This window comes from Macaca nemestrina, chromosome 5, assembly GCF_043159975.1.
Source record: "Macaca nemestrina isolate mMacNem1 chromosome 5, mMacNem.hap1, whole genome shotgun sequence".
Lineage (NCBI taxonomy): Eukaryota > Metazoa > Chordata > Mammalia > Primates > Cercopithecidae > Macaca > Macaca nemestrina.
The window spans coordinates 134,999,959-135,026,329 of record NC_092129.1 but is presented as its reverse complement, the minus strand read 5'-3'; the positions used below and the strand labels follow the sequence as shown (position 1 = coordinate 135,026,329).

The 26,371-nt window shown below is 39.6% G+C and overlaps 1 protein-coding gene across 2 annotated transcripts in view; it reads left to right on the top strand.

Annotated features, from left to right (window-relative positions):
• The first annotated feature begins 397 nt into the window (after window positions 1–397).
• LOC105490909 (putative adhesion G protein-coupled receptor F2P) overlaps window positions 398–26,371 on the top strand; it is a 40,575-nt gene continuing 14,601 nt past the window's right edge. For both annotated transcript variants that reach the window (XM_071096951.1, XM_011756884.2), the window contains exons 1-6: window positions 398–480; window positions 14,932–15,032; window positions 19,478–19,520; window positions 20,700–20,851; window positions 21,790–22,023; window positions 23,002–24,363. In XM_071096951.1, coding sequence (XP_070953052.1) covers window positions 14,961–15,032; window positions 19,478–19,520; window positions 20,700–20,851; window positions 21,790–22,023; window positions 23,002–24,363 — 1,863 coding nt within the window. In that variant the 5' untranslated portion in view covers window positions 398–480; window positions 14,932–14,960. The remainder of the gene's footprint in view (window positions 481–14,931; window positions 15,033–19,477; window positions 19,521–20,699; window positions 20,852–21,789; window positions 22,024–23,001; window positions 24,364–26,371) is intronic.

Sequence of the window (26,371 nt, the reverse complement as noted above, 5' to 3'; positions counted from 1 at the left end):
AATTGCAATACTACCGTTTGCTTGCAACTGGGGACTGATAGGAATGATTAGGGAACTATACCACCATAATCCTAGTGACCAGAAAGCCAGCCAGCCAGTACCAGAGCCCCAAGCAGAGGCACTCGTGGTTTCCAAATTTCATCTTTAGGCTCAGGCTGATTTGTAAGAACAAAGGTGCTACAGCCATGTATCATATGTCCTGTGCTACCACCACAGTCTTGAATCCCTTGCCCAAGACAGGAGCCTTTGCTTTTTGTGAGAGTCCGTGTCTGTCACCCAGTGTGACTCATCCATTCTCCAGTGCAGTGCCCCTCCCACTGCAGGAGCTACTCCCATGCAGGACTTGTCTGTCAGGCTGCAGCACTCCTGCCCATGGGGCTGACTGCCTGTGGGAACGCAGGGCCCAGCCTGGGGAGCTGCCATTCGAGGCTAACTTGACTCTCATTCGTACAAGAGCCCAGCCTGCTGATTTGTAGCAAGGTATGACAGAGGAGAGCCAGTAATGTCCATATCTCCAGCTGCCAGGGAGTGGGGCAAATTTGCCGGTGACTTTGTCTTTGGCCAGCCACAGTGAGTAGTCCCAGGTCCTCCTTCTTCCAATGACTTTCTTCGGAGAGGAATTTCAGAGATGACCAGCCACTCATGATTCTGTATGTATGAGGCTTTGGTAATTCGGGGTTTAATTAATAACATATGTAGTGAATAAGTGAATGTATACAGTGAATAAAGGAACATGTACAGTGAATAAGAAGGAATTTGTTAACTTTGAGGCACTTTATATAATAAGAGCACAAGTCTGTATAAAAATATTTTTGTTTTCATTTATTCTTCTCTGTTATTCTGTGCCCCACTAATTTTATCCAAAGATCAGAATATAGGAAATGGGAACCTCTAAATAACATTTTTTTTCTGATCATCTCCAAGTTACTAGGTGTAAATACAGAAGTTAATGAACATTTTTATGATTATTTTCCCTCATCAGACCTTGTAATGTTTTATCTACAATTTTGGCTTATTATGAAGATATCACTAGCCTCAAATCCTTCTTGAAACTGAGGAATATTTTTATACCTTCTCAAAAAATCTTGCACCAACGACTAACCTATGGCAATGAAAACTCTTGGCCTTACACATTCTTCTCAGATGAGACCTTCTCAAGAGGAAGGTAGACTTTCGGGAGATTTCTCTTGGTTCTTAAGCTTGTCTTCATTGTGTCATTCTTTGTATTGTGGGGATGTAACTACAGTTCCGTTGTTTTTTATACTATTCTTTAAAATAGTATAATTGATGTTTCATTCGTTTTTTCTGATTCTTTGTCAGTATTTGTTGAATGTGAATTTTAAAAGTTTAGTTTTGCTTAAAAATGTTTATCCTTTGAAATTTGACAAAATGTGTTTTTGCCTCTTAAAGCGAACTGACAGATGAAAGTGAGGCTTGAATTTTTCTCACATTTTGGTTTATTACATTTCCTCTTTCAAAATTCATTCATAGACTTATAGTTTCGAAAAATCCACTTATTCGTAGTTCAAATACATAATTTCAAATATATTTCCGGGCAAGTGGTTAGCCTTAAAAGACTGCAAGACTTGTACTTTGTGTCCTTAGCGATAGTATCCTAAAATAATGTAGCCACAATCCTGTTCTAACAATATTTGCATAATATAGAGTTACAACATCATTGTCTTTTTTGAAAAATGAATAGAAATGTGTAAACAGAAATCAGACCTCTTCTTCACAGATAATGAGATCAGGGGATTCAGTTACCAGGCCTGGTAACTGGTTGCTCTTTCTAAAATTGGACATGGGAGGAGAGCACAAGGTTTGTCAGTCGAAGTCATGTGCCCTGGGTTCAAGCATTAACAGGGTGCAGTTCCTATAGAGGATAATATTTTTAAGTATGTCTAAAAGATAATAGAACCAACTGAAAATCAGTCTTCTTTATCATCAGCATGTTCTGGTAATTCTAACCCATGTCAGTGATATGGGTCAGTGATATGGGCAGACCAGGCCCACAGCCACCTTCCCCACTTGGTACTGCTGGTGTGTGTGTGTGAGATTTGACTTAATTCAATAGTGGGCAACAGTCTATCTCAGGAGACAGTGGCTACTTCCAAAAAACCATAGTTTAGCACACGGTCTATCAGTCTCATTATCTTGGGAATTGATGGCTTCTGAGTTTGTTATTTTTATATATTTCTTTTAACATAAGAGCCATCTCTCAGGCCAGTAAAACTCCTGATTTTATTTTTATTTAGGGATGACACTATAGAACCTACTGTTTCTGCCTATTATTCCTGAATATTTTGACTGCAATGAACAACTCGTTAGCTAAAGCCCCAAAGGTGATTCTATTTTAGTAATACTCAGAGATCTCATAGAACCCAGGGTGTGAGACACAGGGGTCTGAGTGGCCTCAGGACTCTCTTTATGATCTTTGCCCCTCTTGGTGCATCTGCTTCCTTTTGCTCTGTCCTTCTTTCTACAGTTGGGGTGTTCTCAATCACATATTAATATCACCTATGGATTTTTTTTCTCAGTTTTGTATATTAATATCATCTGTGGAATTTAAAAGACTGTTTATCCTAATGTTAACAGCACAATCTAGGTGAAGGGAAATGTAAGTGTTCACTGTTCTATTCTTTCCATTTTTCAGTTGTAATTAAATTATTCAAGATGAAAAGTTTGGGGCAACATATTAGTGTCTGAGTCTCAGCCCCAGAAATTCTGATTTCAATGGTTCTGAAGTGGGGCCCAGGCATGAGCATATTTTAAAAGCTCCTCTGGGAATCCCGATGGGCGATTGAAGGTGGAAATTACTGCTATGGATTGCTGGGATTTTCAGCTTCTCTCGACAAAGAGAGTGAGTCCCATCTCTTTCTCTTGTCCAAATTTCAAAATTCCTGGGGTGAGGATGGATGGGTTCATCAGCTGCCATCCCCTAATGCAGTCAGCTCTGGCCAGGTCCACCATTCAGCTGGCTGCACAAACAGGAAACATGGACAGGCTAAGCAGTTTCCAGACAGGCATGGGTGGGCTGAGGGGCTAGTTCGGAAAATAAGTGTAATGATAATAGGAGTCCAGTGTATTCCTCTAACAGAAATGCAAAGTGAGTCCTGAACTGCTGAATTTGAGAGTATCCAGCTGTTGATAAGACAAAGCCATTGCGTATTATGACCGCCATTTTTTCAAATTATGTCTATTTCAAAAGAATGGAATAACAGAGAATTGGTCTTTGTTAATTTGAAACTTTTATACCGCAAAATACAAATTAAACATGTTTGATAACAAAAACAAAAATCCTCTCCATATTAGAGTAGGAACTTGCAAAAGTTGCTCTGCATTAGATGATGTGTATTAGCAAATACTGTGCTTGGCATAATGTTCTAGTTGTAGCAGGTATAAATTTTATCTCATAATACATCTGGCTTTTAAAATATCACATTTCCTCAAAGATTCTAAATCAGTTATAAATCAGTTAATAGGACGAGTCCTCCCTACCGCCCTTTGATTTCCTACAAATATTTTTTGCAGGAAATTCTATCTTGGCTTTGTGTTTGGAGAGGCTATTTCCTACTAAGGATCTGGTAAGAATTTGGAGAGTCTAAAGCAATCTCAAGTCATCATTGCAGTTGGAAGAGAGTGGCACTATCCCTTCTGTGCAAGCGTGGGCATGGAGACATTTTATGATGGTCTTTAATGCCTTTGATCTCAAAGTTCAGTTCTCTTCACATGCTGAGTCATCCATGAATATCTTCTCACTTCTACAGGCATTTGGTGGTACAGGAACTGATACCTAGGGAGTTTATATAACCTCTTCCCTTTCCCATACCAGGAGGAAAACTCTTCTTCCTTGCTCCAAATACCTATATTTTTACAGTATTTGGAACACCTCTTAAGCCAGGTGTTTGTACAAGAAGAAAGCCTACGTGGGAATTGAGTTCTGGGTACTTAGCAATTTCTTCTTTGGTTGTGTATCACAACAGCCTATAATAACCCTTTGAGGTAGAGAGCTCAGAACTTTAAAAAATGTTCAGAAGAGATACCTCTTCATTGGCCCATTCTTCTATAACAATGAGACACACACACACACACACACACACACACACACACAAAATGGCCCAGAGCCATTTCCTGAGGGCTGTGAATCATGTGCTTTGGTGAGGTGGAACTGCTAAGGGAAGACAAGAGAAGCATAATGCTGATGCCAAATGCCTAAGTCGTGACATGTTCTCAGCTGGTTCTGAAAAGAGAACTGGGCTTCCTGTAGCAAGAACTGGGCTTTGGGAGACAAAAAGGTTCTATGAGTTCTGAAGCAATCAGAGCAAAAAGAGAGAGAAGGAAGAGCACAGAATGAGGGACAGGCAGTTTCCCATATCCCTGAGAAGTGGTGAAGACCAGACCTGATAGTCTTTGGCCAGGCAGATAGTCTTTGGCCACTGAGAAAACAAAGAATCCGTGTGATCTATGTGGACCTGGTTACCAGAGAGGAGAGTGGGACATGGCTATTTCAGTGTGGGCAAAGCAGGGCTGAGTACTGATGCCCAAAGGCCAGCAATGATTGTACATCTTGGCAGAAGCTACCGCTGTGGAGGCTTCATCCATGGATGTCTTTCTCCTGACACCAGAATATTATCCCAGGAGAGAAAGGAAGAGGAAAAGAAGGAAGAAATTCTGAATTGATCAGAAGAGACCTAGTTTAAACTGAAAGTCAGTGTGTTACCTTGCATGGGTTATAATGCAAAAAAAAAAAAAAAGAATAAATAAAACAAAAACAAAAACATTTGCATTCATGCCTCACTAGTTTCATGGCTGCTAGACACAATCATCATCTGTGTGTACTTGTCATAAGTTTAGAGTTTAAGTAAGGATTCTTAGTTGGGTTATTCAGATAGCCATGTCTTCCTCCAAAATGCTGCCTGTGCCTCTGAAATGCTCTCTTTTCCCTGAGCCTCTGTGTCTCAGTTCTCCTTCTCTGCTGTCCTTCTGGGATCTCATGCTGGAAAAACCATTTCAAAACTTCTTTGGTGCAAAACTCTCTTCCTGCTCAAGAACCAAATTGTAAACAAGTCACCCTTTGAATAGAAACACTGATACCTTGACCATGTACTCATTTGTTTAGCTATCCAGAATGAGAGTAAAATACAGTATTTTCAGATATACCAGGATGAAGAGAGTTCTCAACCACAGATGTTCATTTAAAAAGTTTGAAAGGATGCAGTCGAACAAGAAGTAAAGCAAATACAGAGAAAAGAGATGTAATACTAGAAAGAATGTAAAAAGTAAGGAACCAAAGGAGGAAATGTGGCTCCAATATGGAGAACTGGAGAGGATGGAAATATCTTTTGGTTTTAGGGGTTAGATAGCCCCTTATTTTCATATTGCTTTTTACTTTTGAACATCCATTTGGGGACATTTTTATCTCTTCATTTATGAAGTAATTAATCACAAATAATTATTCATAGTGCTCCTATATCTATATCTACTGAGAGAGAGAGAGAGAGAGAGAGAGAGAGAGAGAAACCCAAACATGGGCTGGAGCTAAAGTTCACAAATAATCTGAAACTCCAACTTGTAAAATAATTTTAAAAGATCACTGGTTGGGTGAGTATGCGTATTTTAGTGTAATTATTTAAGCCATTGAGGCAAGAGGTCCACATTTTTAATCCCTCTCCAGCCATGCAATCAGAGTAGAGATGCGACCTAAAATTTCTCACTCAATATCCTCATTTTGTCAAAAAGGAAATAGTTATTACTCATCAATGAACACAGTTATGATAGTTTATACTACGTAAACATTCAGATGCAAAGTTTTTAGAGACATCTGTAGGTCAGGAATCATTCTTTTGAGATGAACTATTATAAGCTCTCCGGAACAGCTGTTATACATGCAACCATTATATGTACAAATATTTACAAATTTGCACGTATTTTTAGAACTATTACGTATTTATGTTGGGCTTTCTCATTCCCGAGTCCTCACTCATGTGAGTGACATAGTGCTGGGGTGCTTTTGCAGAAGTAGGAGGCATCATGGCTTAACATGTCCTACAGTTGTGATAGCAACATGGCTTTTACAGAAAAAACAAGATGTAGCTTATTGAAAGCTGAACAATAGTAGAAGTGCTTCAGGAAAAAATTTGCATAATGAAAATACATCAATCTCAAAACAAACATTTCAGGCTAAATACTACCTAAATTTCAGCTGAATTCCCTTATTTCTCTTTGTTTCCAGACTTGCTCCTCTTTCTCTATTTCATCTCCTAATGGCCTCAGAACAGTTTACTGTAAAAACATTAATGTCATCTCTTTTTGCTACCCTTTTCATATATGCGTTTCCGCCACTAAACTATTGTCTTTTTCTCCAAAGTTAGTAAAAACCTCTGCTCTTCACTCCTCCCTCTTGCTCTTTTGGGCATTGATGGGTCCCATCATTTTTCTTCTTTGTATCCATCTCCCTGCCATTGCCTCGGTTTAGGTCCTTGTTACTCTTCACCTGGACTAAGGAATGGCTTCTTTGCTGACGTCCCGGTTCTGGCCTCTGCCTTCTGACTTACCTACTGCACTGTTGGCAAAATAATCTTTCTAAAATGAAATCTGATTCTGTCATTAAAATATTTCTGCTGGATTACCTCAAATCTTCACTTTATATTGATACTTTGCTTCTATTGATGTCTCTTTGCTTCAAGCTCCTATTTATGAATTTCATGATGGTATTTTGATTTTTCAAGAGTTATCTTGATCTGGTATTTTATCTTTTCTTCTTTGAACTCAGGTGTAATAAAAAACACGCTCATATTATCTTGTTCTGTATCTTTAACTGTGAAGAATTTCCTTGCAAACGTGTATGTGTATGTGCATATGTGTGTGATATTAACTTTTATGTTGGGTTCTTTGACACAAGCTCTGCTTTGTTTTTCTTCAAAACGTTTCTCTATAATGTGTTTGCATTGTTGGGATGCATCTCCTTTCATCTTCCTTGTGCTTAAATACTCTGATACACAGAAGGTGACTTCTTGACTCCTTTCTCTCAGTATCTGACACTACTTCATTCTTTACCAGGATAAGGTTTGAGGTAGAGGCATTTTGATCTGTATCTCCTTTTCGGCAGTGTAAGGGGGAGAGCAGGCGGAAGAGGTGCTCTACAGCAGCACTGACACCTGGTATATCGGGAAAGCTCCAAGGAACAAATAGCCAGTATTCTCCATAGGATTTTCCTGAAGAAGATTTAGCTGAAAAGAAGAGAATTTAATGAAGAGAATTTTTTTTTTTTTTTTTCACAGAGGTACAGGAAGGGCTAAAAGACTCAACAAAACAAGCAACAGGGAGCCTCAGGAGTGGAAAGCCATTATGATTCGTAGGCCTGGGGAGGCGGGAGGCCAGAGGAGGGAATTCCTAGAGCCAGGTGCCAACTGAGGCATAAGAGAGAATGCCTAACAGGAACTGCAGTCAGACAAAAGCAGCCACTGCCAGGAATGTGACTGTGCAGGGAGAGAAAATGAATACATCTCCTCATCTCTCTATCCTCCCACCCTCTCATCTCCTGCCAATGACTCCCATTGGAATAAGCCACTTGGAAGCCAGAGTCAAGACAGTCTGCAGAGGCCAGCTTCCTGGGGCAGAGAGTAGGATGTGGAAGAACAGAGAATAACTCCAATGGGTGATAGGGGACAAATGGAGGGCAACCCACCCACCTAGGCTTAGCTCTCTGATACTGCGGTTTTGTTAATTGCATGGTATCAGGACTTACTCCATTTTCATGGGTTGTATATGCCAGTGGCAGATGTCTTAAGGTTCTGACTTGTTTCTTTGACTCTAGGTATAGCCCAAAAGTCTTCATTCATACCAGAAAGAGGCAGTTTCACTGTTCCCTCTCCCCATTTCACAATGTACCCCTAACATCCAATTCTAAAGTTCTCAGCTAGATGAGGAAAAACAAAATAATTACTGTATTTTGCCTCTATCTAGATTTCTAGGTATTAGTGACATTTCTAAAGATTTTGTCTACTCTATAGTTTGGTTAAAGGGAACAGAAAAGGAGAATAAACTTTAGGATCTGTGCTCTGCTGCTGCACTCTACTCCATTTCAGAATTTTTGATTTCTTTTCTTTAATAGTTTTGGATTGTCCCTTTTCTCATTTTTTTACAACTAAAGTAATTTCAGTATTTTGTTAGATGCTGAAAATGTTCTTTAATTCATTACTAGGTAGGTGAGAAATCCCACCAGTGTTTCTCTATGGATAAGCATCTGATAAAGACTGCTTTTCTTATTAATATTATAAAATAATCTATATACTACTACTATCTCATACTGATAATGTCAAAGCACTTCATAAAGGTTTCTAATGTTTCCATAATATTCCTTTATATAGTTTATTATCTACTTTATTATTGTTTGACATCTATACTTTCCATAGTCTTTTTTTTTTACTCTGTATACAACTGCCATGAGCAACCTTGTACCTTTTGATTTTTTCTGTGCTTCCAGTTATTTCTATATGACACAGTTCTAGAAGTGCTGCAAGTGCCGTAAAAGTTTGGCTTTACCTGGTTATTTAAAGTTTCTTACCCAGTTTTGTTTATTTTCCTAGTTTCTTTATCCTGGCAGCCTCTGACAGTCAGCTGAAATTCTCTCTTTGGCTTTTTGGTGAGTCACAAGGTGGATGAGCCTCAGGCATACCTTCACCAAGTGCCTGACACAGCTGCCATCTGCACATGCTCATCCCTATTTACTGTTTACATTTCAGATGTGAGTCATCATCTATTACCTGGCTTCAGTTGAAACCTGCATGCATAAAGGGGAAAGTGTCCAATGCAGAAGCTTTAGAGAAACTGGCCAATCCTCAGAGGAACCAATGAACATGATTTAAAGTTTTTTATTTTTTTTAATATTTATTTGTTTATTATGTTTTTTCATACAGGGTGTCACTCTGTCTCCCAGGCTGGAGTGTAGTGGCACAATCTTGGCTCACTGAAACTTCCACTTACTGAACTCAATTGATCCTCCAACCTCAGCCTTCTGAATAGCTGGGATTGCAGGCATGAACCATCATGCCTGGCTATTTTTTGTATTTTTCACAGAGACAGGGTTTTGCCATGTTGTCCAGGCTGATCTCGATGTTGTCCAGGCTGATCTCAAACTCCTGAGCTCAAAGTGATCCACCCACCCCCACCTTCCAAAGTTCTGGGATGATGAAGGTGGCTGCACTAAACAATTAATTTTCAATGGAGACAAAAGAGCCTTCTATTGGAAGAAGATGACATCTTGGACTTTCATAGCCAGAGAGAATTCAGTGACTGGTTTCAAAACTTCAAAGGACAGGCTGACTCTCTTGCTGGGGGCTAATACAGTTGATGACTTTGCATAGAAGCCAATGCTCATTTAGCATTCTGAAAATCCTATGGCCCTTAAGAATTATGCTAAATCTGCAGTGCCTGTGCTCTATAATTATATGGAATCACAAAACCTGGATGATAGCACATCTGTTTATAGCATGGTTTACTGAATATTTAAGCCCACTGTTGAGATCTGCTCAGACGAAAAGATTCCTTTCAAAATATTACAGCTCATAGCAATGAGCAATGCATCTGGTCACTTATAGAGCTCTGATGAAAATGTACAGCGAGATTAATGTTACTTTCATGCCTGCTAACATAACTTGCATTCTGTAGCCCAGGGATTAAGGAGTCATTTTGACTTTAAAGCCTTATTATTCAAGAAGTACATTTTGTAAGGCTATAGCTGCCATAGATAGTGACTCCTCTGATAGATCTAGGCAAAGTAAATTGAAAACCTTCTGGAAAGGATTTGTCATTGTATTGTATTTTGTTTTATTTTTGAGATGGAGTTTGCTCTTGTCACCCAGGCTGGGTCCAATGGTGCAACCCGCCTCCCAGGCTCAAGTGATTTTCCTGCTTCAGCCTCCCAAGTAACTGGGATTACACCCACAACCACACCCGGCTAATTTTTTTTTTTTCCAACAAAGACAGGGTTTCACCATGTTGGCCAGCCTGGTCTCGAACTCCTGACCTCTGGTGATCTGCCCGCTTGGCCTCCCAAAGTGCTGGGATTACAGGCATGAGCCACCGCACCTGGTGGATTTGTCATTTTAGATGCCATTAAGAACATGGGAGGAAGTGGAAATATCAACATTAATTGGAGTTTGAAACAAGTCGATTCTGACCCTCATGAGTGTTTAAGACTTCAGTGGAGGGAGTAACGGTAAATGTGGTGAAAATAACAAGAAAACTAGAATTAGAAATGAAGCCTGAAGATGTAACTGAATTGCTGCGATCTCATGAAAACACTTTAATGAATGAGAAGTTGCTTGTTATGGATTAGGCAAGGAAGCAGTTTCTTGAGGTGGACTCTACTCCTGGTGAAGATCCCATAAACATTGTTGAAATGACAACGAAGGATTTAGAATATTACATTATTAGTTGATAAGGCAGCAGGTGGATTTGAGAGGACTGACTCCAATTTTAAAAGAAGTTCTACTGCTATCAAACAACATAACATGCTACAGAGAAATCTTTCATGAAAAGAAGAGTCAATCAATGTGGCAAATTTCATTGCAGTCGTATTTTAAGAAATTGCTTTAGCCACCCCAGTCTTGAGCAACCACCACTCTGATCAGTTAGCAGCCATCAACATTAAGGCAAGACTTTCCACCAGGAGAAAGATTGGGACTTGCTGAAGTCTCAGATAATTGTTAACAATTTTTAGCAATAAAATATTTTTAATAAAGGTATGTACATTTTTCAGACATAATGCTATTATTGCACATTTAATAGACAACAGTGTAGTGTACTCGCAACTTTTACATGCACTAGGGAACTGAAAAATTATTTCGACTTGCTTTATTGCAATCTTATATTATTACGGTGGTCTGGAACTGAACTTACAATATCTCAATATCTCCTAGGCATGCCAGCGTGTGGAAATGCTCTGAAAAAATTAAACTCCATTCAAAGATCAGCTCTTTCACCAAGATTGCTCCACTGCACTCCAGCCTGGGTGACAGAGCAAAACTCAGTCTAAAAAAAAAAACAAAAAACAAAAAAAACAAAAACACAAAACAAACAAAAAAACCCCCAAACAAACAAACCAAAGATCAGCCCTTTCTTATTTTAGAAAAGCCACATGACATACTTAAAAAAAAAGGTACAGACCTGAGTTCAAATCCTAAAGAGTAAACAGACAATAACTGTTTGCTTTATTCTTTTTTTCCCTTCCATAATATCTGTATTCAGGCAGGAGGAATGGACTGGTCATTAACTAAAGGGAAAGCAGTGGGGTGGTTAATGACAGACGCTGTGAAATCTTCCACCCCTGAGATCATCTGAAGTGTATACCCACAGTCTGTCTGGGAACTTCTACAACACTTTGTGAAATCTCACTTGACGTCTCAGTAATTCATTACAAAGTCTAATTATGCAAGTAGCAGCCGCAGACTATCAGCTGACCAAGCTGGTGATTGAAATCCTTCTGGTTGGCTGATAAAGTTCTGTCTGGAGTTTTGTTTACCTTTTTGATTACTGTGATTTGTGACTTCTAGTTCAATACGTTTTTTTTCTTAAGTCAGAGGTGCGGTTTTAAAAATTTATTTTCAAAATTGTCTTGTAAAATTGCTTGTCTCCATTGCTCTGTGTGTGTGTGTGTGTGTTTCAGTCAAGCATTTTTTTTTTTTTTTTCTAAAGGAGCCAAACACTGAACATGTCCCAGCCTGCAGTTCACATGTTTTCCTTTTGCCTGTTTTGTCTTACATTAGGAAGTTGGGCCTGTAGTCAGTCAACTGTATGGCTTTTAGAAGAAGAAATTCTATATAGAAACAAGAAGAGATATTCTGAAATTAAGTTGCTCACAAAGATGAGACTCGATCTGTGGAATCTGGAATTTTGGAATGCTTCCTGTCATGTTGATTCGATCGGCTTTGATTCTTAGAGTCTTACAGTCTCTAGGGAGAAAGCCCCAGTCCGAGTTCCCAGAGCCCCCGTGTGTGCATCAGATCTGTCATACTGTGAATTCCCAGAGTTGTGAGGGACTGTGGGAAAGAAGCCATCCTTGTTCTAACTGCTAGGACATCGCTCAGACATAAGGGGCTCATTTTTTGTTTGTTGAACAAACGTATAGATTAACGTCTTAAGTGGCTTCTTCAGGTTTGGAAAGCAGACAGCAGAGAATGGGTTGGAGGGTTGGAAAGGTTATTTCTTTGTAGATCTAGCCATCTTACTAGTATACTTTGCTGTTCCTTTTTTGTTCCCCTCCCCCCACCCCACATTTTTTTCTTTTTTCTAAATCAGGGAGAGGGAAAACAGTTTCTTAATTTTTATTTTAAAAAATATCTAATACTTTTGTATTTGGCACATTTCACCATAGGAAATTACAATACTAATGAAATTGGGTTTTTTTTTTTTTAATATGAATCACATGAAGTGACTTATTTTTAGGTTGTATGTTCTTGACGGGTAAGCCTTTTCTGAAATAAATGTCTATAATGAATTTTTTAGCTTAGGACGTGGGTAACCAACATTTCAAACATTTGTTTGAGAGGCAAGAGTTATACTAGAGTGACCCCTGCTCACCCGGGGGAGGGAGGTCAGAACCACTAGATACCTGTGACTTTTCACAAGAAAATGAGGACAGAGGCTCTGGCGGATAGAAGGTGGGTGGTCAAAAGATTAGAGTCACACTACTGTTTTACCACTACACTTTCTGCTTCATAGAACTAGGAAAAAAGCTAATGACTATGGTTTAATGTCAACAACTCTGAAAGAAAAATAATTTCATTCAAGCCCAGATTAAAACACGCTACTTAATTTAAAGGGCAATCAGTTTTATCGGCTAAGTTTTTTAAAAGGTCAACTTTAAGAAATGTTTCTTCCAGTTAAAAGAAATTAGATAAAGCTGAAAAACACGCTGAAAATTAAAATCACACTGTTGCTGAAACATGGAAAAAGACAGCATGTCAGAGTTGTGGTCCTCAGTTATTTTATTACAAGGTAGACTTGGGAAGTAAAGAAAATGTTAAAAACTTCTGGGCTCTGTGCAGCAGCATAACTATCAAAAAAGGCCATATTGCAAAGTATAATGAAGGTCACTTCCACGGAGATCACAAAGCCCTCATTTGGACACAACGGAAGTATAATTTTAGTAATAATCAAAAGCATTTTTGATAAAAATTATAACAACTATATTTAAAATGCAAAGCAAAATGGCAATTTAATAAACAGATTTTCAACATATTACATTAAAATTTGAAGCAAATAGAATGAGTTTCATCCTGATTTGCAGAACTCAGCTGATCATACACCTTTTTTAAAAAAATATCTACTTGAGCTTCCGTGCTGAGTAGTGCTAACATTATGAAAGTTTGTTGTCTTGTGTCATCCCCTAAATCATTTTTTAGAATTAGTTTTAATTAAGAAAAAGAACATTCTGTATGAGGAGAGTTTTGAAAGATAAAATCAACTTGATTCAGAAAAACATGGAGTCATCCTTAAGTTTCATGAGCATTATGTCATTAAATTCATCAATGGCTTCAATTTTTTCCAATTTTGAATATTTTGCCCAAAGCAGTAATTGCATTGGTGATGATTCTGATAGGTCAGTTTGATGATTTTTATACCATAATTTTCATGTGTTTGAATAACTTAGGTAGGAATAAAGGATGAAACTATGGCTGGCAATTTTACTTGAAATTGTGTGTCCGTCTGTATTGCTACAAAATACATTTAAAGTGATGAGTAACAAAGTAGCCTCTTTGAGTAAGAACTACAAATGTTTGGACAGCTGTATTAATACTAGGCTGAGATAGGCAATACAAAATATTTTAAATAATCACTGAATTTCAGTGGAATTTTAGCTAGACAAGTATTTCGATGGAGGAAACATGATTGGAAAATGAATTTTGCCTAGTCTTTCAAATAATGACATTGTTTCCTATGGAATTATGCATGATTGGGCTAGAGTTCTTCTTGGCTAAAAATGGTCAAATAGCAAATATAAACCATTGTGATTGCTTCTGGCCTTTGTGGATTACATTCAAGTCTTCTGAATCCTTTTAACTAAAAATGAAGAAACAGCAAATCACTTTCAAGGATGATCTCAACTCAAGATAAAATATATTAACATTATTAAAGTATAATACTAAATTTCTTAGCTTAGGTAAGTCCTCTGTAGAGCCCAGACTCTGATGCAAATTATGAGCACTTCCCACCCACCTCCCCTCCATCCCTCCTCCCTACCTTCCTCTTTCTTTACTGAATATACTCTGTGCCAACCATGTGTCAAGCACTGTTTTAGGTGTCGAGGAATCAGTTTAGTTTTGATATCAGTCCTGGTAGAAATAACAATAACAGACCATGCTGAAGATCGGTTTTGAAGAAATCACCAGTTACCTATGAACATACGGCTCCAGAGTTAGGTGGGAGTGAGGAATAATAGGCCAAGCCCCTTCAAAAGATATTTCTAGGCTGAGTTTGCCCATAGGAACCCCAGCTCATCTTCTACTGTAGCCATTCACAGACTTCTCAGCCCTGCGTAACCCAGAGACTGAAGCATCATTCCTGCTCCCTGAATACAGGCTGTTATTTATTATATCCATGTGGGCAAGGTGAAATCTGGCAGGCAGTAGCTTCCTTTGGAGGGGTTCTCATGTTAGGAGTGACGTGCAAGCTAACAGTAGAGGGTGGGGGATATCTCAGCAATTGCCTCTGTCTCCCAATGCTGCCTGTGCTCTCACTGCAGCCTCCTAGAGAACGAAGTTAATGGGAGGTCAGAGGACACTGCCTCTGGAGCAGAAAGGTCTGAGTAGGCAGCATGGAAGAGGAAGACTGCCCAGTCTCATAGGTGAACTGATTGGGTCTGCAGTGGCATGGAGCCTATGAAAGCTTCAAATTGGAGACATTTTTCCTTTTTATTTATTCTTGTAGAAACAAGAAAGTCAGCTGTGTGGAAGACAATGACTCATACACTTTTGCTGTACTGCTTGGTGTTTCTTTTGCCCACAGAGTCATGTAGGACGTTGTACCAGGTAAGAAAAGGGGAAGGAGTGGAGGATGAGCTGGTGGGGAAAGCAAATGGACAAAAAAATCCATCAGCTACCAGCTCTCAGTTACCAGAGAGCTGAAGTATAGGGCAAAGATGGTGATAGAGTGACTGGCCCAGCCAGAAGTAATTACAACTACAGCTAACCAAAACCCACTTTAGCCAATAGCTACACATTGTTTGTCTCTCAGCCTTTTCCCATGAGTTCCTGAGATGCAATGAGGCTCAAGTGATTTAAGAGTAATAAATACTTTGTTCTATATCTTCTGATAGTGAATGTTTCAGTTGTTCATAACCAGGGTGGTACCATTTCCTGGGGGCACTTGAAAATGTGGGGGTCGTAAGGGTTGCCACAATGACCAGGAGGTATTCGTGGCATTTAGAGGTAGGGCCTCTAAAGAGATAGGGCCTAGGAATGGCCTGGCATAATGATGCATTGTCCCATCCAAAATGGCAATAGCATCTCCCATAAGAAACCTGATAGAAACCTGAAGAAACTCCCATAAGAAACATCTCCCATAAGAAACCTGAAGAAACTCCCATAAGAAACCATAACCATGAATGGGTTAGAAGGAGCAATGAGGAGCTAGAAGGAGCTAGAAGGAGCTGGAAGGAGCAATTCAGGCAGTGGTTAAGTGAGGTCTCACTGGGACAGAATTTCTGGCAATGGACTATTTTAAATTTTGTAGGACAGGGGGCCCTATGGCTCTTTCTTAAATATTTTTCCTGACACCATAAGTAATTTTAATTTCCCTGTTAGTTACTCATTTAAAATAAGCTGTGGAGGAGCACTTGAAAGAGGATACATGAAAACATTTGAGCATCTTCTGAAGAGAGTACTATTATTTGACCACAAGTTCTGGAAGGGAGCTCTGAGATCAACTGGTGAAACTCCACGCCCTTATTTTGCAGTTGGGGGGATGGAGACCCATGGTGTGAGATGTGATTTGCTTGAAGTACATACTTACTCAGTTACAGGGCCAAGGCCAGAACCCCTGTTTTCAGATTCTCGGCTTCTTGATCTTTCCATTTTAATGTATGTCTTCTCAACAAGAGCCTTTTTAGGAAAAAATGACTTTGGAAGTTCCTTCCAAGAGTTTTTCAAATGATATTTACTTTACCCTCAAGTTAGTTTGTCTTTGCATGGGAATCTTCTGCATGGCTCCCCTTCCCCACTAATACTAAACAGGTACCTGGTTTCTGGGAGAAGTTAGAGACTCTTGGAAAGACCATTTCCTGAAGGCTGTCAACCCTCCAGTTTGTTACTAATTCCTCCTTTCATTCCATTTCTGCATTCACAGTTTTCTACAAGACAGAATGTGGACAGTAGGTAGAGCATGGGAGGTTGGCTTTGTTTCTCTTGATCATTGGGATTTACCTTACTGGGAACATTCTATCCTTCTCTTCTCATTAGACAAGCTACTGGGTGCTGAGCTGCTGAGCTGCTGATACTGCTGGCTCCTGACCTGCCTGTGCACCCAGGCAGCTCAGCAGGTTCAGCAGGTTGCCGGTTTGCAAGCCTCTTTTTTTCACAGTATTAGGTTGGGGACGGTTGGTATCCCAAGCTAAAGTAATCTATACTGGATGCTACACTAGAAATGAAATAACCAGAGGAGTATGTGATGTGCTTTGCAAATTAGATGGGAAGAAATTAATCATATCCTTCCCTTAAGAAGGCAGAGTTTTCAGAACTACAAGTAAACAGAATATCATGGTTTTCTGCCCATATACATGATAAATATAATGTGACTTCACTAGAGTTTATTTAATGGACCAAATATCATCCAGAGTTGTTGACCTATAACTGCATTTATCACAGTGCATTAAACACTGTGGTCCTATCAAGATGGTGTTGAGTATCTTGAGATGCCTGTATTTCCTTCCACTCATCCCCTCTGCCTGTTGCCCTTGGACACAGGCTGGCTGTTTAGAAAAAACAATATTGTAGGATCAGGAGATCTAAGTTCTCATCCTAGCTGTAAGGGGCATTTCCTGCATGGACTTCTACAAATCACTGCAATATCAAGCCTCATTTTCCTTAACTGTAAAATAAAAGGGCTGGATTGGATGATCTATAAAGTCTTCCAAAATTCTGAAGATGTTATTTTAGCATTCTTGTTTGGTGCAAGAATTTTAATTCTTCCACTTATAAAATAAGGCTTGATTCTCTGGACTAGAAAATGAAAAGTCATCTTCTGTCAGTGATTTCACAGATATGAATCCTCAGTGATACTTTCTTGACTTCGGAGAGATCCCAAAAGCTCAATTCAGATACCCCACAAGTTCTTATTCAGTAGAGAAAACAGGGAATATTTAGCTTTGTTTGTTGATAACATAGAGAGAAGTAAGATTGTGAAGAAGAACCCCATGAGTTGGCATGAACCGCAAGAGTTAGTCACAGAGCTGTGTCATCGAATTTCCAATTTCTTCCTCAATGGATTAGAACTTGGAGCCCAAGTTGTAGTAATTGGGTCAAGGCTCTTCTCAGCCACTAGGAAACACTATTCTGGTGCAGAAGCAAGAAAACCGAGTCTTTCTCTTTCTCCTCACACTCACATACACACATGTACATATATGTCAGTGTATATATATGCATACTAAAATGTATATATGCATACACACATATGCACAAGACACTGAACTAGCTACTTGGAGGAATATACTGAAGCACAATACACAGTACATGTTCTTAAGGAACTTGCGATTTAATTGAGGAGTTAATATGCTTCTATAAAAAAGATTAGATAGCAAAATGGCAGGTCAGGTGAGAATATGCCAAGCATTGAATGTGTGTATGGCTGTATGGATGATGATCCCTGTAGGAGCCAGAGGAAAAGATGTATCATGTACAGAACTGGATCAGGAAAGATCTCTTGGAAGGGGGAAACGTGAGCTTTGTATGTAATTGACGTTTGACATTCGTAAGTTTATGTGCAGAGTAATAACAGTAGTAAATCCTTAAATAGACTTATAGTATTCTTAGAGCCCATTCCTAGTGCTTTTCATAGATGAGCACATTTACTCCTCATAAACATGCTCTAGGGCAAGTATCATACAATTATAGTACTATAGTTCCTACTCTACTTTATGGAAGAGGAAACTGAGGCTCAGACGGATAACGTTTCCCAAGGTCTCAGATGTTGGTGTTGAGATTTGAACCCAGGTTGTCTACTCCCAGAGTATATCCCTTGACCACTATGTGACACTTTCTTAGTGAAGGGTCAGATATGGTCTCAATGGATGGGACAAAGAGGGGGTTCTAATTAGGACTGATGGAGATGCTCATGGTGTGCAGGAGCTAAGTTTTGGGGGAGTCCTCCTAAGGAAAAAGAATGCAATATTACACATACAAAACTAAGGGAAAAGTGAAAATTTATTTAGAACGAGAACAGGAATCACAACAAATTTCAAATTTAGAAATGCTGGATAGTATTATTTAGCATTATTCAGTAATAAGACAATATTTTTTATTAATGAAATGCCCACCTTTTAGTTCCTACATTTTTGACTGCATACTTGCATGATCTTAGTGTTTTTTCTATAGAGAGAATAGAAATATTATTCAGTCTTTCCTCCAGCATTATTGATCAAATTTGTTTCTCATTATTCCTAGTTTAGAAAAGTATCTTTCAGTTTCTAATTTATTATTAGTAATGGCATGTAAGCATGTTGGACTGTTATCAAATTTGGGAAAATTCTATCCAATTTATTTCATATGTGAGCTGCAAGGTATCAGGGAACTTAGAATTTTCTTGTTCTGTGAATAATTGTAAATGTTCTTGGCAATGATATCACTTAAGTGTTGATGTTCTCATTGTAATGCAGAAGTGACTGGAAACTACATAACTATATCCTACTAAATTCAAACTAAACGTATCCCGGCTTAACTTGTCCAGAATCCATGAATAGATATGGCTTCTCTAGTGATACCCAAAATGAGAGAGAGTATGAAGGAGGCAGAACTGAAATGGCACAAAATGATGGTCTTAACAGATGGTAGGTGGTTAAAACATTTTGCTTTTGATAATTTAATAAAACATATGATCACATGAACACATGGGATGATCTGCTCATTGCTAGATCCTTTCCCAGGACTTCAAAAGGTCCCATATGAGCAAGGCTCTCTGAGGCTTAACCTTTGTCAATTTCTTGCTCAATCCACTTCTGCTCATAACATGTTTCCTGGATAGAACATAGACTCTTCTTACTGGAGAGAGAGCAGTGCTCCTACTGGGTAGCAGTGGGAGAGAAAGTGGTCCAGGCTGAAGGGAAAATGGGGTCATGGAGGAGCCGTAATTCATGGACTCAGCTTTGGGTGGGCCATGCTGGTATCATAGTTAATTTAACTGTGGTTGTTTGTGACTAACGTGAGCTGTTGGGCTGGCATACCAACAATTGATTTTGATGCAAATTTTGATTTTCCCTTTCTAGGCTGCCAGCAAAAGCAAGGAGAAGGTGCCTGCCAGGCCATACGGTATGTTGGCAGCAGCTACTTATCACATGGAAGTTTTGCTGTCCATCTATTGTAATAGAGGGCCATTCTCAGCCCTCTGTCCTGTGGCATGGCAGATGGAATCCTTGATGACTTGCATTTGGACTCTGATTATTTCCTTCATATTAAATTGTACCTTTGCCTTTTTTTTCTTTTTGACGTTTACGTTAGGGGGTACACGTGCAGGTTTGTTACACTGGCGAATTGCGTGTCACTGGGGTGTGGTGTACGAATGATCCCACCCAGGCAGTGAGCATAGTACCAGGTAGTAAATTGTACATTTCACCCCACCCTGTTCCTCTCTCCTCCCAGTACCCTCTGCTCCACCCTTGTCTGAGAATTCTTTGCCATAGATACTTTGGATTGAGCCCATTCAAACTGGTCCAGTGGCTAGAATAGATCTGTGAGAAGTCATTGATGATATAACATATTATAGAGTTCCTGAGCTGAGGGACTTCTTAGCAAACATTGGAAGCAGTGGATTCCAACTAGAGCTGATCTGGGGAGCTTCAGGGGTCTGAGGAAGTATTCAGGGGTTCCTGTGAGGGTGTGAGAGTGACCTAGTGGACTGCACTGTGGGTTTGTCCCTCTCACTTCACCTGGGACAGTTCCAGATTTTTTCGGTTGTTGTTTTTTTAGACAGTCTCACTCTGTCTCCCAGGCTGGAGTGCAGTGGCACGATCTTAGCTCATTGCAACCTCTGCGTCCTGGATTTAAGCAGTTCTCCTGCCTTAGCCTCCCGAGTAGCTGGGATTACAGGCACACGCCACTATGCCCAGCTAATATTTTGTATTTTTAGTAGAGATGGAGTTTCACCATGTGGCCAGGCTGGTCTCAAACTCCTGACCTCGTGATCTGCCCACTTTGGCCTCCCAGAGTGCTGGGATTACAGGTGTGAGCCACTGTACCTGGCCATGTTCCACTTTTATCTATTTTATACACTGCAGTTCAGGATAAGATTTTGTTGGAAACAATAACATTTTGTTGCTAAAATAGATGATGACCACTGATCCATTTCAGTCTTCCTCCACTTTAGGAAGAGAAGACACTGATGTCTTCAGTATTTATGTGCTGTCACTGGCAGTGACACCTTGGTGACTGGCCCAATGGGCCCAGAGCCCAGACCTTCCCATCTGATACGGTCTCCTTTCATTTTCCGAGGTGTATGCGATGGTGTCTGTACAGACAACTCCCAGTGTACTCAACCTTGCCCTCCAGACACTCAGGGAAATATGGGGTTTTCATGCAGGAAAAAGACATGGCACAAGATCACTGACACCTGTCGGACTCTTAATGCCGTCAACATCTTTGAGGTAATATCTTTTCTTTGCAATATGGATTCTGATGTGCACTGTATGAGCCCAGTGGAGGCTCCCCTTGGCAGTGGATATTGCCCTCAGTAAGAGAGAGGACGAGCATGTGGCAGGGCAGCGTGTAGGGATGGGTGAATAGATAAGCATCCACTAGTCTCATTTTCTATGCAAAAATAGCCTTCTAAACTTGGAGTATGTGAAAGTTTGTGCTCATGGACTCCTGGCCATGTGAAGGGGCAGGCTGCAGGAGGGCCAGAAGGGGGTCCTCTAAAGCAAGGGTTAGTAAACTTCTGTAAAGTGACAGACAGAAATATTTCAGGCTTTGTGGGTCACATGGTCTCTGTCGTGCCTACTCGACTCTACCATTGTAGCATGAAATCAGCTGTGGATAGTGTTTAAATTAACGGGCAAGTTGCATTCCAGTAAAACCTTATTTGCAAAAGCCAGGCAGCCGGTCTGGGTCCATAGTTTGCCACCCCTGCCTTAGAGTATGGGAACCAGAGTCTGAATCTATGGGAGATACTTTCTATTGCTATTTTCAGTCTTGGTGTTCCAGTTGATTCATCCAAATCGAGTTTCAAATTTCTATTTTTAAGATAGACTCATCACTCATGATTTGCCCTTCATAAATATTACAAATAAGCTTAAATGGTACTAGAAATTTCTATATATACAGGTTATCTGAAGTGATATGCTGAAGATAACAGTTGTTATTTGGGGAGAGGGGGATTAAAGAATAGGTAGATGGGAAGTAGGGACTTTTATTTGCTGGTTCATGCAACTCGGTATTGGTCAAGTTATTTGACAGCAGATGTGACTCTGAAAGTGTAAAACAGAAAAACATTATGTTAGGCTGTCCTAAGTTTTAGTAAAGGTACTTTTATGTTTAACACAAAAATAAAAATTATAAAAATTTCTTTCTTTTTGCCATATCGTAGGAGGATTCACATTTGGTTCAGCCATTTGAAGACAATATAAAAATAAGTGTATATACTGGAAAGTCTGAGACCATATCAGATATGTTGCTACAAAAGTGTCCCACAGATTTGTCTTGTGTAATTAGAGGCATTCAGCAGTCACCCCGGATACCAGGAAACATTGCCATAATTGTGCAGCTCTTACACAACATATCAACAGCATTATGGACAGGTGTTGATGAGGAAAAGATGCGGGTGAGTGTCCCTGAATACTTGGAAGAACATTATCTCAGTGGGAAAGGAATGCAGGTTAGTTCGAGTATTATGTGAGCTTCTTAGGGACTAGGAACCATTCTTTCACATCAGTATTTCTAATGTCTAGCAAAGCAAGTGTTCAGTAAAGAAAGGATGAATAAATGAATGGAAAAAGTAAACATATTTAATCAACAAATATTTATAGAGAGCACTTACTTGGTACTGTAGTGAATTTTGGAGTATGATTTACCAATGTATCTTTTGGCTACTGAATACATTTAAGAAACATTCTGTTTTGGAGAGAGAAAGACTTTTCTTATTTTCATTTATGAGTTAGGATAGGTTGCTAAAATGGAAAATAATTGAATGAAAAAAAAAACCCCCCCCCCAAAAAAAAAAACCCACACACAGCCATACCTATCCATTGCAGAAACAAGAAATAGAACTGGGTCCATTTTGCTTAGTTTTGATCTTCAAAGCAAAGATAATAAAAAGTAGATTCAGACTCCAGGGTGAATTTCCAATTTATTACGTTCTTGTATAGGGCCCTGCAACACATTTGGGATGCAACAGAGGTTAAACACATGATGGGTTCTCTGAGCAGGGTAAGCAAGTTGCTAGTTTTGCCTAGGTGTGATGTGGAGGGAATGATGGACAGGAGCATGTGGAAAGCTGCCCAGTGGCCTGGCTCGCAGAAGGCCATTGCATAAATGGAGGAGGGCATGGTGAGGCAATTCCTTTGTAGCTCTATCATCTAAGTCAAACTTCAGTGTACATGCAAGTCACCTGGGGATCTTATTAAGATGCAGATTCTGATTCATTAAATCTGGGGTGGGATCTGAGATTCTATATTGCTAAGAAGTTCCCAGAGTATGCTTAGGTTGCTGGTTGGAGGAGCACGCTTTACAAAAGTGAGTGTTGAATGCACTGGCAGTTTCAGAGAGTGGCTCAGTACTAACACTGGTTCTTTATTGTCAGAGTTACAGCACCATAGCCAACCACATTCTTAATAGCAAAAGCATCTCCAATTGGACTTTCATTCCTGACAGAAACAGCAGCTATATCCTACTACACTCAGTCAACTCCTTTGCAAGAAGGCTGTTCATAGATAAATATCCCGTTGACATACCAGATGTCTTCATTCATACTATGGGCACCACCATATCCGGAGATAACATTGGAAAAAATTTCACTTTTTCAATGAGAGTTAATGATACCAGCAATGAAGTCACTGGGAGAGTGTTGATCAGCAGAGATGAACTTTGGAAGGTGCCTTCCCCTTCTCAGGTCATCAGCATTGCATTTCCAACTATTGGGGCTATTTTGGAAGCCAGTCTTTTGGAAAATGTTACTATAAATGGGCTTGTCCTGTCTGTCATTTTGCCCAAGGAACTTAAAAGAATCTCACTAATTTTTGAAAAGATCAGCAAGTCAGAGGAGAGGAGGACACAGTGTGTTGGCTGGCACTCTGTGGAGAACAGATGGGACCAGCAGGCCTGCAAAATGATTCAAGAAAACTCCCAGCAAGCTGTTTGCAAATGTAGGCCAAGCAAGTTGTTTACCTCTTTCTCAATTCTTATGTCACCTCACATCTTAGAGAGTCTGATCCTGACTTATATCACATATATAGGCCTGGGCATTTCTATTTGCAGCCTGATCCTTTGCTTGTCCATTGAGGTCCTAGTCTGGAGCCAAGTGACAAAGACCGAGATCACCTATTTACGCCATGTGTGCATTGTTAACATTGCAGCCACTTTGCTGATGGCTGATGTGTGGTTCATTGTAGCTTCCTTTCTTAGTGGTCCAATAACACACCACAAGGGATGTGTGGCAGCCACATTTTTTGTTCATCTCTTTTACCTTTCTGTATTTTTCTGGATGTTTGCCAAGGCACTCCTTATCCTCTATGGAATCATGATTGTTTTCCATACCTTGCCCAAGTCGGTCCTGGTGGCATCTCTGTTTTCAGTGGGCTATGGATGCCCTTTGGTCATTGCTGCCATCACGGTTGCTGCCACTGAACCTGGCAAAGGCTACCTACGACCTGAGGCCTGCTGGCTCAACTGGGATATGACCAGAGCCCTCCTGGCCTTCGTGGTCCCAGCTTTGGCCATCGTGGTAGTAAACCTGATCACAGTCACACTGGTGATTGTCAAGACCCAGCGACCTGCCATCAGCAATTCCATGTTCCAGGAAGTGAGAGCCATTGTGAGAATCAGCAAGAACATTGCCATCCTCACACCACTTCTGGGACTGACCTGGGGATTTGGAGTAGCCACCGTCATCAATGACAGATCCCTGGCCTTCCACATTATCTTCTCCCTGCTCAATGCATTCCAGGTAAGTCCAGATGCTTCTGACCAAGTCCAAAGTGAGAGAATTCATGAAGATGTTCTGTGATTAGGAGCTTGTGGCATTAAATTTCTATGTAAAAGCCAGTGGATTCGGAATAGCATATGGAGTGGGGAAATAAACTTTTGTTCCAGAGAGACCTGGATTTGGATCCTGACTCTTTCATTTACTAATAATGTATAACATGATCTTGGGATATTTACTCAACTTTTTCGAGCTATATTTTCCTCACATATAAAATGAGTGCAATACTGTCCACTTTATAGGAGTGTTTGGAAAATGAAATTAAATGGTGAATGGGAAAGGATCAAGTACTAAAATGATCTTAAGACCATAGACAACCTAGTAATAGGCTAAGTTGTTATGGTTTAAAAATTAAGCAATAACACCCTCCCCAAAATTTAGGTATATAACTGGAGGTATTAAAGTTTGCACATTTATTACATTTCCTTCCACTTAGAATTTTTAGCTACCATTGGAAACCATCTTATTTTAACATGGCAAGCTATACAGAAAAAGTATCGAAGATCGTTTCTCCTTTCTTCTCTTATCACACTTAGATGAATTAAGCAATGTTCACAGTTTCATGTGCATCCTTTGCCAAATTTTCTATGCTCATACAAATATATTTTCACATAACACAGGGGTTAAAACAAGGTATATGATTGTGTAACTTGCTTTTGCACTTAAAAATATGCGCTAGAATTTTACCAGCTCATTATGTATGAATATGTCTCTAATGGCTGCATAGCATTGCATATTTAATAATTTCCTTCTTGATTGAAATTTTTTTTCCATTTTTAAATGTTATAGTGTGTGAATGATCCAAAGTTTATTATATTGAATGCTAATATGTAGATAGCAACTAATTGAAAAGCAAGCTTTTATTTTTCTAAAGATATCTAAAACATTATCTTTTTTTCTGAATGTATGCGGTAGCCAGTAAGACTATTTTCAAGTAAATGCTTCACCTAATTGCTAATAGATATCTTAAGTCAAGTGTCTTCTCATTTTCCTTTTTCAGAATTTATGTATAAATGATTTCACTTTATAATAAACACTTTGATGTCTTGAAGAACAAAGTTAATAATAGGGGTATCTCATATTTTGAGTCTCTACTTTTTTGCACTTTTATAGAAAATATTAATTGTATCCTACATTTGTATAGCTTTTGGTAGTTATCAGTTGCTTTATGCATGTTTACAAAACTAGTCATTGAAAAGACTTGGGTAAAACCCCTATTTTTCATAAACCCCTCATGAGCTCATGACTCACTCCACAGTATTTTCCTTCTCTTGTCTCCCTTAGGGCCGTCTTCCCTGTGAGTTTTGTTTTGGACAAGGCTGTGAGCACTTGCATTTTGATATCTTGAGCACCTTTACCTGTCATTGTAGGATCACTTGTGCTTTCAATTTCATTTCTGCCTTGAATCCCAGTAAGGAGCAGGGAGGGGCCTACCTAAATGCCAGTGCAGACGGGGCAGTGAGGAGATGAGAACAAAGTGTTGGTGAGGCCAGTGGGGGGCACTGGGCAGTGCTGTGTTGGTGCTGGCCTGTATTGACCCACAGAAGCTGCCTATTATATTTCCAGGATTGTTCTGAGCTGGCTGTGAACACCGTCATCAATAACAATTAAATCATATAGACTTGCAATTAAACAAATTGGGTTAAAAGTAAAGGTCATGTATCCTCAGAACTCATCACTTCCTAATTATTTGTCTACCTTTTCTCTTGAGGTTACTTGCCTCTATTGTGTCTGCATGGTGGAAAATCTGTACAATGATGTGCTACTGCCTATCTCTTTCTAAATCCACGCTCAGCGATGTCACAGGGCAAGATTCAAATAGGCCATGGTGGGGGTAATTAACTATAGAGATTGGCAAACACTACAAATAAGGAGAGTTTATTGCCATTTACTAGCATATCACTGGATCAGGGCATCCTCTGAGGGAGGAGAGAGAGGAGCCATGGATCTACTGAGATGGGAGACACAACCA